The sequence below is a fragment of the Echiichthys vipera genome (assembly GCF_963691815.1).
Source record: "Echiichthys vipera genome assembly, chromosome: 21".
Taxonomy (NCBI): Eukaryota; Metazoa; Chordata; class Actinopteri; order Perciformes; family Trachinidae; genus Echiichthys; species Echiichthys vipera.
This window is the reverse complement of record NC_139846.1, coordinates 23491367-23504424: the sequence shown is the minus strand read 5'-3', so window position 1 is coordinate 23504424 and position 13058 is coordinate 23491367. Positions and strand designations below refer to the sequence as shown.

Sequence of the window (13058 nt, the reverse complement as noted above, 5' to 3'; positions counted from 1 at the left end):
CAAGCTGTTTATTATCATAAATGAGTTTTCAAATATCATGTCTACTGAGAAATACTTCAAACTAATTGGCTGCTCTGGAGCTGCAACTCTGAGCCACCATAAAGGTTAATACACTGATGACAATAAAGGCCATACAATTGTTAAGTCGCTTGCATATTTTTAAAGAGTTTTTTTTTTTGAGAAATAGTGAGAATGGGACACTGGCGCAGTGCAACACAAGGCCAGGATTCCTGCAGCACAATGCCGTAATGCAGCAGCATTTAGTGATTTCAAGGAAGCTTTACTTCCATGACTGATGACTGTAGTGGGGCTTGACGGCGAGCGGTCCACAGTCCACTGGTCGAAAATGAAAGCAGCAGGCTCTTTGGTGCGGAGGTGCATGCTCACACACAGACAGCAGCCCCCTGTGGAGAACTCATGTTCACCGTAAACCATTTGGAAGCCATTACAATCATTACAGACGTGTATGCGCATAAGGGGGCGACACGGCTGATGAGAGCGGTTACCGGTACTGTGCTTGGTGCATCACATTTACTCCTGCTGCAGTTATCTCAGAGAGAGTGTTGGAGGAGGCAGCAGTCAGACAGTGATGGAGGGGCGGACAGGCAGACAGTAAGGTCACTCCGAGAGCACGGCAGCCAATGGATTTTATGCTTCCGTGCTGTTACACCCACTGGATTTATAAACTCACTTGTTAAGAGAGGTAAAGCTCGCAGTGGCTTGAGTGCATTTCGGTCAAAGTGCACCGGTGGATGTTTTATGTAATGGCCGTTTGTATTCTGACCGCAGGCCTCAGCAGATCCCTATTTCCGCTGCCGGGCTCGGTGGAGGGCAGCCTCACCTCGTGTTCGCTTGCCTCTTCTTAATTCATCTCACTTTTACAGACACCTCACGCCATCTTTTAACACAACCCAGGTCAGGTAGATCCAGGTATGAATCCAGCCGCCTAGCCATTTATGTACTCCGTTTGGTATTTGGAGAATGAGATGCTGTATGAATTTTTAAACAGCACACATATGCATCAAGTCTCCAGCAGCATCTCTGATCCTTTGTGCCTTCTGCTTGATCCCGCTTCGAAAGTCATCCTGTCAAGGTGTCGCTTTTCTGATATTCCAGATATGCTGATATTTTCTTTTTTTCACAGAAAGCGTCAAATTGATTCTAAGCTATTTTTTTTCCCATTATTATTTATCATGTATTTATTCTGAACCTAATGCAGGGATGTAAATACTGCAAACTCTCTGAGCACTGGCTGAGAGGATCAGAACAGTTACCTTCGCAGATATATCTCAGCTTTTCTCCATTGTTTCCTTATATTCAAACATAATCCCACACCAAATAGAATTACCAGTGGACAGGGTTATAAAGATTTACTCAATAAATTGATTTAAAGGCAAACAATAGCGGCGGGATTAGCCGGCTGAAAAAGAGATCAAACCCTGGAAAGAATCGCATCCACCTCTTCAGAATAAGAGGGATTTAGGGTTTGAAACCAAAAGGGGAATTCACTAATGTGTTTTTGAATTGAAAAACGTGGAAAATGAGGCTCTTTGTCCACCATGTGTGACATAGCCTTTGGTTATTATAATTACCTAGGAGGCTTTGTTCTGCTCTTTCTATGCTTTCTGATTATATGATGGAGGTCAAAGCAGCAAAGCGGAAATACACATCCCTGGGGGCGTGCTTATTTACGGCTGCTGTACTTTTTGTATTACTTCCACCAGTGAACACATGTGTTATGTTCTCACCTCTGACTTGCATGTACAATATCACGAGAGAAAAAATACACATTTTTATGCGGTTAGATGAACGTTAGCGATTCACTTTACATGGTAGTTTGAAGGAAAATCAAACAGGAGACAAATGATCACCAATAACATATTATTTTGTCTGTGCCTTCAAGTCAGGGAGTTATAGATTTAAATGTATATTGATTTTTTCTTTTTTTTGACAAATCAAAATGAATAGCATGCAAAAGTCGAGCTAAGCTAGTTCAGGCAGCTGACGCTAGTTGGTTGCTACGCTCACGATGGGCCTCATTCACCAACCTTTCTTCTTAAAAGCCACTTAAGCAGTTTCCACAAAGATTCTGACCTTCGCCATTGTTTTCTTATTTGGGATTTGATACTATTCTTGGATTGACAGCGACTAATCGATGCAGGAACAGAAAATCATTCCTACCTGCTGCCATCAGACTGTACAACGCTGCAAAGCAACGCTGAACGACGCTCAGTGAATAAACTCACACTACTCGAAGTGACTTATCACTGAAATACACCTTTCTCTCTCTTGCACTTTAAAATCCACATAGCACATTGTAATATAGTGTTTATCTGCGATACTGCACTCTTATTGTATATTGTATTTTATTTTTCGTATTTCTGATTGCTCTGTACCGCTGCTACGATGACCTAATTTCCCCTCGGGGATGAATAAAGTTATCCATCCATCCATCCATCCATCCATCCATCCATCCATCCATCCATCTATCCATCTATCTATCTATCTATCTATCTATCTATCTATCTATCTATCTATCTATCTATCTATCTATCTATCTATCTATCTATCTATCTATCATATAAATATATACCCACCACAAGTATACCGTCAGCGACTGAATAACATAATTCAACATAATTAATAACCATTATTTTACAAGTGTGCACAGCTGCGTGCTATGAGTCTGCCGCCTGTTAATGACACCTACAAATGATTTCAGATTCTCATTCTGAATGCGTCCGAAAAAATCAGCAGGGAGACTGTTGGAACATGGGCAGCTAGCTAGGCTAGGCTAACGTTATTTACATGTTTTAAGGTGGGAGGTCATGTTCATTGTGGACGAGTGATAGGCAAAGTTTTTCTTGTAAGGTTTGCATGTGACCTTTTTGGTGTCATCTTAGTTCTTTTCAGTTCATATTTTAGACGTTTTCCCTGACATGATTGGATATTAATTCTTAACCGTCTAACCGCAATGTCGAAGGGACCTAGACCTTCCATCTTAAAAAAACAAAACACTGACAGCGAGTGAGTGTCATGAGTGTCACTTCCTGTATCTGGCCCTTCAAAATGAAAGCACCCTAGACTTTCACATAGATTTTCCCTTCATTTTGACAAAACATGGCTTCAAATGCACTAATGATATGTTGGTCAGCCAGTGCTTGGTCGACTATTTGGGGGCAGCCTTACGATTCTGTGACGTACAACTTTCAAATATTGGCAGCAGCTGATCCACTGGACACGAAGAGAGAGTAGAGAGGAGAGACAGAAAAGAGAAGTGCTGTGAGCAGCTGAGAGAGAGCGATCAGAGCAGCTGAGAAATATAAATAAGGTTTATAAAGATTAACTGAACCTGGATCACATTGTTCCAGGAGGTTACCAAAAGAAACAGACCTAGAACATCCAGAGGAAGTGGACTGCATACTGGATGTGCGGAAACGGTCTCTACCGGATCAGTATGGCACACTACACCTCTCATTCTAGTCCTCATCCAGCTCATTACTGTCATTTTGGGCAGTTTACTTAAAAAGATGTATCCTGCATTATGGAAACGAAAGACGGATGGCTCTGCTGTGACATTTTAATGTAAAAAGCTTCAAAGATGCTTTGTAAATGACAGAAGTGCTATAAAATATTATCCTCAAAGTTGTATTCTTCTTCTGAGTCTTTTGAGAGCTACTTTTTAGCCTTTGTGGATTATAATAAAAATAAATACAAAAGGACAGACCCGGTACATGCAATAGAACGTCAAATCACACCACATATTAACGTGTAATCCAGCCCTGTCTCGTAAAAAGTACTAAGAGATACATATTTTCTCCCAGATAAAGTTTGTTTTTGGCGTATTACAGATAGGTTTCTAAGGAGGAGGTCGGGGCGGATGGATGGGAACACACACAGGAATTTCAGGAGACTGTTGTTTGTGTCCTCTGTGAAAAATCAACACTGACTTATTTTAACGTAATTATGTAAGTTAATATACGTAACATACAGTAGTAAGGTCTAGTCCTTTGACTACTCAAGGTACTTTCACAGTGTTTGTCACATTCACTCATTCACACTGATGGCAGTGGACATCTACACACCATCTAATCTAACCATTCACATTAACACACCCATGCGCAGCACGGGGAGCAATTCGGGGTTCAGTGTCTTTCCCAAGGACACTTCGACATGCGGACCTGGGGAGGTAGGGATGGAACCGCCAAAGTAACGAATGGAGGATGACCCACTCTTCCATTGAGCCACAGTCGCCCCTACATCATGTCCTGTGGGTAACAAACGTGCTAATTTTAACCTTGACCATTATCTTTTGCTACTAGGATTACCACCTTGCCTCCGCCAACCAGTTGAGTGGCACTTTACATCCAAACAGTTCAGATTTACATAATATTTGTGGATCATTATAATGATAATAAATAATAATTATGTGGTAAGCGTATTAAGTGTATTTTTTGGTGTAACGTGGACGCTTCACACACATCTTCAGCAAAGAGGATTTAAACAATCAGCACAGTTTCAAAATCAGTGTAACAATGGCCAGAAAAGCATTTTGGCAGAACATTATGACGTCACAGTGAAGTTGACCTTTTGGTTATAAAATGTGTTCACTGCATCATATCACCGTATTAGATATCTTGGTGAAATATTGTCATAATAAGTGCAGGGATTCTTGAGTTATGGACAAAAGGTCACAGTGACCTCTGACCTCCAAACTCGGCTCATCTTTGAGTCCCACGAGACGTGTGTGCAAAATTTGAAGCATTTCCCTTGAGGGATCCCTGAGGTATCACGTTGACAACCCAGGACAGTAATGCCTCCGGCCACAGTGTTAAACCTGCAGCCAAACTGTCACAGAGTGGTGACCCCACTGTACAGTGCGTGTGTAAAGCCCCTTCCACTATCTCCGCTATCTGCTTTGCAAAGGGCACCGTTGCATCGTGGACGAGTAATAGGCAAAGTTTTTCTTGTAAAGTGTGCATGTGACCTTCTTGGTGTCATCTTAGTTCTTTTCAAAGTGATCCCATATTTTAGACGTCTTCCCCGACATGATTGGATATTAATTGTTAGCCGTCTAACCACAATGTCGATGGGACCTAGGCCTTCCATCTTTAAAAAAACCCCACTGACAGCGCGTAAGTGTATCTTTAAGTCCCACGAGACGTGTATCCCTCAGTTTCCCTTGAGGGATCCCTGAGGTATCACGTTGACAACCCAGAACACTAATGCCTCCGGCCACAGTGTTAAACCTGCAGCCAAACTGTCATAGAGTAATGAACCCGTTGTACAGTGCGAGTATTAAGCCCCTTCCACTATCTGTGCTATCTGCTTTGCAAGGGCACCGTTGCATCGTGGACGAGTGATGGGCAAAGTTTTTCTTGTAAGGTTTGCATGTGACCTTCTTGATGTCATCGTAGTTCTTTTCAAAGTGATCCCATATTTCAGACGTTTCCCCCGACATGATTGGATATTAATTGTTAACCGTCTAACTGCAATGTCGAAGGGACCTAGGCCTTCCATCTTAAAAAAAACCCCACTGACAGCGAGTGAGTGTATCTTTGAGTCCCACGAGACGTGTGTGCAAAATTTGAAGCCTTTCCCTTGAGGGATCCCTGAGGTATCACGTTGACAACCCAGGAGAGTAATGCCTCCGGCCACAGTGTTAAATCTGCAGCCAAACTGTCATAGAGTAATGACCCCGTTGTACAGTTTGGGTATAAAGCCCCTTCCACTATCTCCGCTATCTGCTTTGCAAAGGGCACCGTTGCTGCATTCAGGGCTGAGACAACTGTGATTGGTTTACAGATTTCGATTGATGATTCATTTTATTTTATCATTGGGTCATGCATAATAAGTATACCCAGGCCAAAAGGGCTTACAAGACACCTTCATTAAACAAAGAAGGACCAGAAAGCAAAAGTAGATGCTGAACAATACTAATACCATCAAAGTAAAACCATCCTGACGTTTCCTCCAGGCTTTTGCAACAAAAGAGGCGAACTTATAAACATTAAGGGTGAACAACCATGTGTCCTGTCGTCATCAAATCTCCAGACCATTCCAACATTTTGGACGAACATTGCATTGAAAGAGGGATTTCTTAGCTCATCATAAAAAGGACAGTATAAAATAAGATGAGATTCATTTTCTACCTCTACTAAATTGCAGAGTCATGGGTCCGTCGGGATGTTTTTAAATCTGCCAACTTCAAGGGCCAGGGGAAGGATTCCCGTTCTTAGCCGATCAACCAAAGATCTTTGATTTCTCCTTAAATTTGCTTTTACAGAAGTTTCAGTAGCATAGTGATACTTAATTTGAATGTAGTGTTACATGTTTGTCATTTCCCTTTGGAAAGTTATTACTCAGCAGGACCAACAAAGAAAAATAATAGAAAAATAATGTTTTTCTTTCCCCCCTCTAAGTTATTGTCATTGCTGTAGAAGCAGAGGAGACAGGATGGTGCCATACTGTAACGCAATTTGGGTTTTAACAAGATGTCATTTAGCCACTGTTCTTCAAATCCTAAAAGTATTTTTTTTAATTGTGTTTACATTGCATGATAAATTAATTTCTGTAGATATGCTGACATGCAGCAAGAGTCCCCCCCACCCCCTGCAGCCATGCTGCAGAGCTGCAGTACGGTCGGGAAATGGGAGACTTTCCACAGCAATCTGATCATGTTCTGTAACAGCAACTGTGCTCCACCTCCTCTCTGCGTATCTTCACCACTCTATCACTTGGATCAACAACATCACAAGTGTGGCGAATCCCGTCAGCGACATGAATCCTCTTTGTCGTGGAGGTGTGAATATTTTGTTTCCATCTCTCTGTGTTTGTGCATAATTATGAACTGGCAGCGTGTCATTTATAATCTGAGAGGAGAATCATTTGCCACTCGTTGTGGAAGCTGGAGCCAAACAGAAGCTTTCCCTATTGACTCGCTTGTTTGTTTGTTTTCTTTCTTTTCTTTATTACTGTAATCCGCGTCCGAAGCAGAAATGGACGCAAACGTTTCCTCAGATAACAATTGGATTTTGTGAAAACATCACAAATCGATCGTTCCATTTCCTCAGCAGGTAAAAATTGACATGGAGCTATATGTACACTACTTATTGTCGGCTAAGACAATTCTGAGTTTTCTCTATTCGAATCATTCTCCGCAAATCCAGAAATGACGTCCCTGAGGTCGGTCACCAAAATAAGCAGACTGTAAGGTTTGTAGCAAAGAAATAAATTCTAATGCTTTTGAATAAATACTGCCTCTCACTATGCTAATAGTAGTTCAGATAATTAAGTAACTGAATAGAGTGTTGTGCATTGATGAAAGGGTGTTTATTACAGTCTCCATTGTCTACATGGGCATTTTTCCGAGGCTATGCACATGAAGTCACTGCTGTTCCACACACTGAGTGGCAGAAAGACTACTGAGTGGGAGAGTTAGCGTTCAGCTTGAACGTCACAAAAACACACATCTGAAGTGGGGAAAGAGCTGTTTTTCAATTGACTGTTCAAATTGATTCAACAAGAAATCAGAGTTCCCTTTTTACAGACGGATGAAAGCAAATGCACCTCTGCAAAAGCAGAAACAACTGGAATCCAGACACAGAAACATGGATATGACGTTGTCATTTTGCATCAGGTATGTTGGATTCTTTGGTAAAAACATACCTTTTATACCGTATAAACTAACCCCCTAATAAACAGGCGTCAGCTTTCATTTATATTCTGTTAAACTCTTTCAGCATTTGTTAAAAAAACATCCATTACGAGCCTTGTGTGCATGAAACCATATATCTACCCTGTGCAGAGATATCAATAAATGAATTTCCAATTACTAGTAAAACTCATTTGTTGATTTTAGGACTAAAAGAGCGATGACCCCCGACACCCTGGCTACCTGCCAAGTTAAGTTTGGGGCGACAGTAGCTCAGTCCATAGGTGACTTGGCTGGGAACCGCAGGGTCCCTGTGTGGACCATGCATGGAGCGTGGACTGGTGGCTGGAGAGGTGTCAGTTCATCTCCTGGCCACTGCCGAGGTGCTGTTGAGCAAGGCACCGAACCCCTGACTGCTCGTGGCGCTGGTCACTTGCAGCCCCCTCGCTCTAACATCTCTCCTTAATTGCATGTATAGGTCCTGTCTGTGCATGTGTGTATTTCGGGCCTGTGTGTGTAACATGTATAATAATAAGAGTGAAAAAATTCAATTTCCCCGTGTGGGATAAAAATAAAGTAATTCTTCTAAATTCTTCGTCTTTCATCTCGACCACTGATCCAACGTGGGCTGTCAACAACCTTGCTTTGTGTACTTTCCTGGTGTCCAAATCAGGAACATATACATATCAGGAAACCTGATCTCTGGCCACCAATCAATGTCCAACGACCACTGGTTCTTTGATTTCTTCATATTTCATTGTTTTTGACAAAAACAGAAACAGAACCGAGGGACAACAGACGGGATCACCAAGGGTTAAAGTGAAATACGGTATCAAGTGGTCCTTTATGTCCATAATTGACCTTTGAAGTCGTAGAGGTCCTTATGATCTTATAAGAATATACTATACTCTTTATAGGGCTGGGTGATGCAGCCGAAATCTGCTATCCTGATGTAGATCTTTTAATATCTTGATAATGATTTATATCACAATATAGCATGTTTTCAGGTAGTTTAATAAATAAATAGTCTATAGGAAATGACCACATGGTGTTTTAGTATACTCATGTGTATTAATCAAATACCAAATGTAAAGTATTTTCTCATTTTATTGAGGCTTTAGTGCTTAAATGATTGGTTTCAAGTGAAAATATCAATATAAAGATGTTTTTCCAGCTGTACACAGACTATGTTTACATGCGTGCACACAAGTACAGAGTAATCAAATTATAGTTTGGTCGAACTGCACTGATGTATTCCCAGAAGCAGAATTAGTGTGTAAGCACACAGGAGTTGAACGATAAAGCTGAATGAATGCAGGAAAATCTGCACACTGCTGTTGGAAAACACTAACAATTTATTTTAACCACCACTTGGTTCCAGATGGACCCAGTCCTGAGCTGTATACACTGTTGTATTGTGGGTAATGGCTTTAAAAAGGAGAAGCTTTCGACTGGAAGGTTTCCAGTTTGTTAATTGTAGTGAAACATAAAAGTATAGTCACTTTAAAACAGAATCGCAATCTTAAAATGCTATTCCCTCAAAATATTTCCCATCACATTTGAGTTAGTATGTACTTTAATCAATCAATCAAACTTTATTCAACGTGATTGGGAATCTTAATTGGAGGATATTATGAAGTGATACCTGCACAATGTTTAAGTCTACCGTCCAATTCATCCGTCCAGTCACCCAACATAATATTTGTGCGTTTCTTTTACATTTCTAAACTTTGAGTATTGAATGCCAGATGTTTACAAAAGCTGCAATCCGCTTAGTCGATTTCTCTAAATGTTTCTCACGGAGAGTTCTTTCTCCCAGTATGGATCGGAGAGGTGTGATTATCCAACGGTTTTCCAATTATTTAAGCAGATAATTGTTTGTTTTTCTTCCAGTTTCACAGTTGCCATGACTAAAAGCAGCCATGTTGGAAGATGTTTTCCGCTCAGTCAGACTGAAGGGGCGTAGTTCCGGGGTAAACCCAGGCAATGGACCCAGGCAATGGACCCGGGCAATGGACCCGGGCAATGGACCCAGGCAATGGACCCGGGCAATGTACCCAGGCAATGGACCCAGACAATGGACCGGGCAATGGACTCAGACAATGGACCCAGGCAATGGACGCGGGCAATGGACCCGGGAAATGGACCCAGGCAATGGACCAAGACAATGGACCGGGCAATGGACCCGAGCAATGGACCCGGGCAATGGACCCGGGCAATGGACCCGGGCAATTGACCTGGGCAATGAACCCAGGCAATGGACCCGGGAAAACAATAACATGTAATCTGATCTTTTACAACCAGAGGGAGGTGGATAACCAAAAAACTGTACTCAAGAAAAAGTACCCTAACTTTGCGAAAACAAGTACTCAAGTGAAAGTGCTCGTTAAATAACCACTTGAGTAAAAGCACAACAGTATGGACTGCAAATTTACTTGAGTATTGAGTAACTTAAGAAATAAAAAAATACACAAAAAGCATCACACTAGTGTCTTTTCCTCTGAGTAACTAACTTCTCTTTGTGTATTGCATATTAATGTTTTCGGTGTGGTAATAGCGAGGTATGGGTAGATGCCAAGAAGTAGAGTTTTGTTATGTTTTGATGTTTTTCTCTGAAAATGCTTAAATAAAAGATTAAAAGTTGAATAAGAAAGATTCTACCTCAGAACAGAAATAGCACGATTTCCCTGTTTTCAGTTGTAAAGTTGAGAACTGAAAGTATCCCCCTACCGATGTGCCCGACTCTTACTTTCCTTCTGCTGCACAATTTCCATATGAAACTGCTGTCTGTTTTCCTGCTCTTTACATGTCATCCTTTCAAAGATCCAACAACTTTTACTTTTCATCCATGCAGCTTATATTTGCATACATATTTGCATTTGAAGACGTCGCGTTCATTTCCTCTAAAGATTTCCAGGAGACCAGCTGCTTCCCGAGCAGCATCTCTGATACAGTCTTAACTCTGTCCCCGTTCAACGCTGCAGGACACACACACACACACACACACACACACACACACACACACACACACACACACACACACACACACAGCAGCAGCTTTCATTTCAAACAGCCTTCCATGATAAGAAATGCGGGTAACAATGAGATGTCTGCATCAATAGCCCACTTCAGCCCAACATCCAAGAGTCACGTGGGATCAAACCCACATCAAAGCCTGGCCGATGCCACTATGAAAGCCCGGCAACAATGACACAATAATTAAAGCCACATGGATATCGAAGCCCCCCCCCCCCCCTCTCCAAACACACACACCCCAAACACACACACACACACACATATCTCTCTGCTCTTTGTCACAGAAATAGAAAGCCCCGTTTGATGTCTGTCATGACAATACGCACACTCTTCCAAATCTTGACGCGCAGCTACCTGCCATACAAAATGTCATCTGCATCCATTTCAATGCAGCAAAAACACATTCAGACGCTCTCATCCGCTAAGTAGGCGACCATTATTTGGGGGTGCGGGGGAAAGCTGTCAAAGGCAGCAGTAATGCAACTGCAATACATAACAAACATGCCAAAGCGTTGCCATCGCACTGTTTAATGAGGCAATATACAAGAATATGCTCTGGCTGTATTGATTCACACTTCTTTTTTTGGAGCCGTTCATGAATAGTCAGGCTCATTTACTTCATTTATCATGTAATTAATATCCAGAACCGGCTCATCTCACCCCCTTCCCCCCCACCCCCCACAGTAGTCTTTGATTAATGCTCTTTTTTTTTCTTGATGGGACTGCTCCCAGCTCAACGCGTAAAGGGATTATTTTAACCATTTGAGGGGAAAAAGGCAAAAATACAGAATCAAATGTGGACAAAAACTCAACCAGCACATTCAATTTTAAGTGCAAATTGATGGTTATCATTTATTAATAAAAAAAATGGGTCTGATTTCTCATATGATTGACTGACTGAACGTCTGATTGGTCTCTTTATCTTCACAATACTGTTATAAAAAGACCATTAAGCTATTTTGGTTGTAACTAAATTATGTCTTCTATTGCTGTCTTTTACTTCGGAGATGTCTGTAGTGTCCAGTGTGCATTTTTGTATCGTCATTGTATGTGACTGTGGTTGCATTATATCTGAAAATGCAAAATTAAATGTTATAATAATAAGAATAATAAGAAATGGGTCTGCTTATGTTCTGAAAGTATTTCCCAAACACATGAGAGGGTTTGAACATTCAAAATAAACACTTTTATTAATACTCCCACCATTAGTACTCATTACTTGTCTGATGTACAGTAGGCCATTCTACCTGTGCATCATTTATACTGTAGTAGTGTTAGATTAGTATGTTGATTGTGTATTCTAGTCAATTGGTATGTTGTGTATTCAACAGATATATACCTTATATTTACAGAGTATGCTTGGCTATTGTATGTGTATATGTGTATTTTATTCATTGAGTTTATGTTCTATTGATATTTTTATATTCTAGTGTTGACATGTAGACTATAGCCCAACTATATAGACTATTTGTGTCCACAGTAGAGATGAAACACTGTCCTTCTGCTCCCCTGTAATACTCGGATAACCTGCTGTAACAGAATCATTTTCCACTTGGGGAGGAATAAAGTCCGTCCGCCTATCACTTCAAGGAAGCAGCTGAAGATATTTGAAGGTCATAACACGCTGTTGACAGGAAACAGCTCAATAGAAAAAAAAGTTCGACCACGAGTTGCTCGACACCGCTGATCCACGCGCACGACGCAGGATGACATAGGAGGCGCGTAATGGCGCGGGTACTTGTCGGATGCCTTTTTACGAGCGGGTGTTGCTCAAATTATAACTCGCGCAGCTCACGGGGGGCGGGGGGGAAGAGAAGGGGGCGGGGGGTGTTTGGGGAAAAAAAGATCCCCTGTACCTCTTCAGCATCGACCTCCTCTTCCTCGCTGTCGCTGGGTTCCGGCGCTTTCACGAACCACCACTGGATCTCCAAATACACGGACGCGGTTCCGCTCTGGAAAGCGCACGCCATTTCTATGTTTTGTCCCTCTTTGACCGTCATGTTGGAGGGCATATCCGTGAAGCGACCTGCAGATGGGGAGAAGGAAGCAAAAAAAGGGGTGGTGGTGATATGATAGGGGGTAGGGGGGGCTGGGGGGGCAGTTGTGTGATTTCTACCGCAATGAAATGCCCGTGGATAAATCACTTAAATGCTCTGCCCGGGAATGCGGCGGGCAGCAGCAGCAGCAGTGTTATTGAAGCCAAGCGTTTGATAGAGGTGCGTTCTTGTTTTAATTGAAGGAGATGCCCCCCCCCCCCCCCCCCCCCCCTCCACACACACACACACACACACACACACACACACACACACCCAGAACCCCCCAACACCAGATTCCGAAGCGTCTTCATCGGGAGATTTTACATAACGCT

At 42.0% G+C, this 13058-nt stretch overlaps 1 protein-coding gene across 1 annotated transcript in view; it reads right to left on the bottom strand.

Annotated features, from left to right (window-relative positions):
• Nucleotides 1-13058, bottom strand: part of vstm2a (V-set and transmembrane domain containing 2A) — an 83861-nt gene that overhangs the window by 69751 nt on the left and 1052 nt on the right. The window contains exon 2 of the mRNA XM_083936610.1: nt 12547-12716. Coding sequence (XP_083792736.1) covers nt 12547-12716 — 170 coding nt within the window. The remainder of the gene's footprint in view (nt 1-12546; nt 12717-13058) is intronic.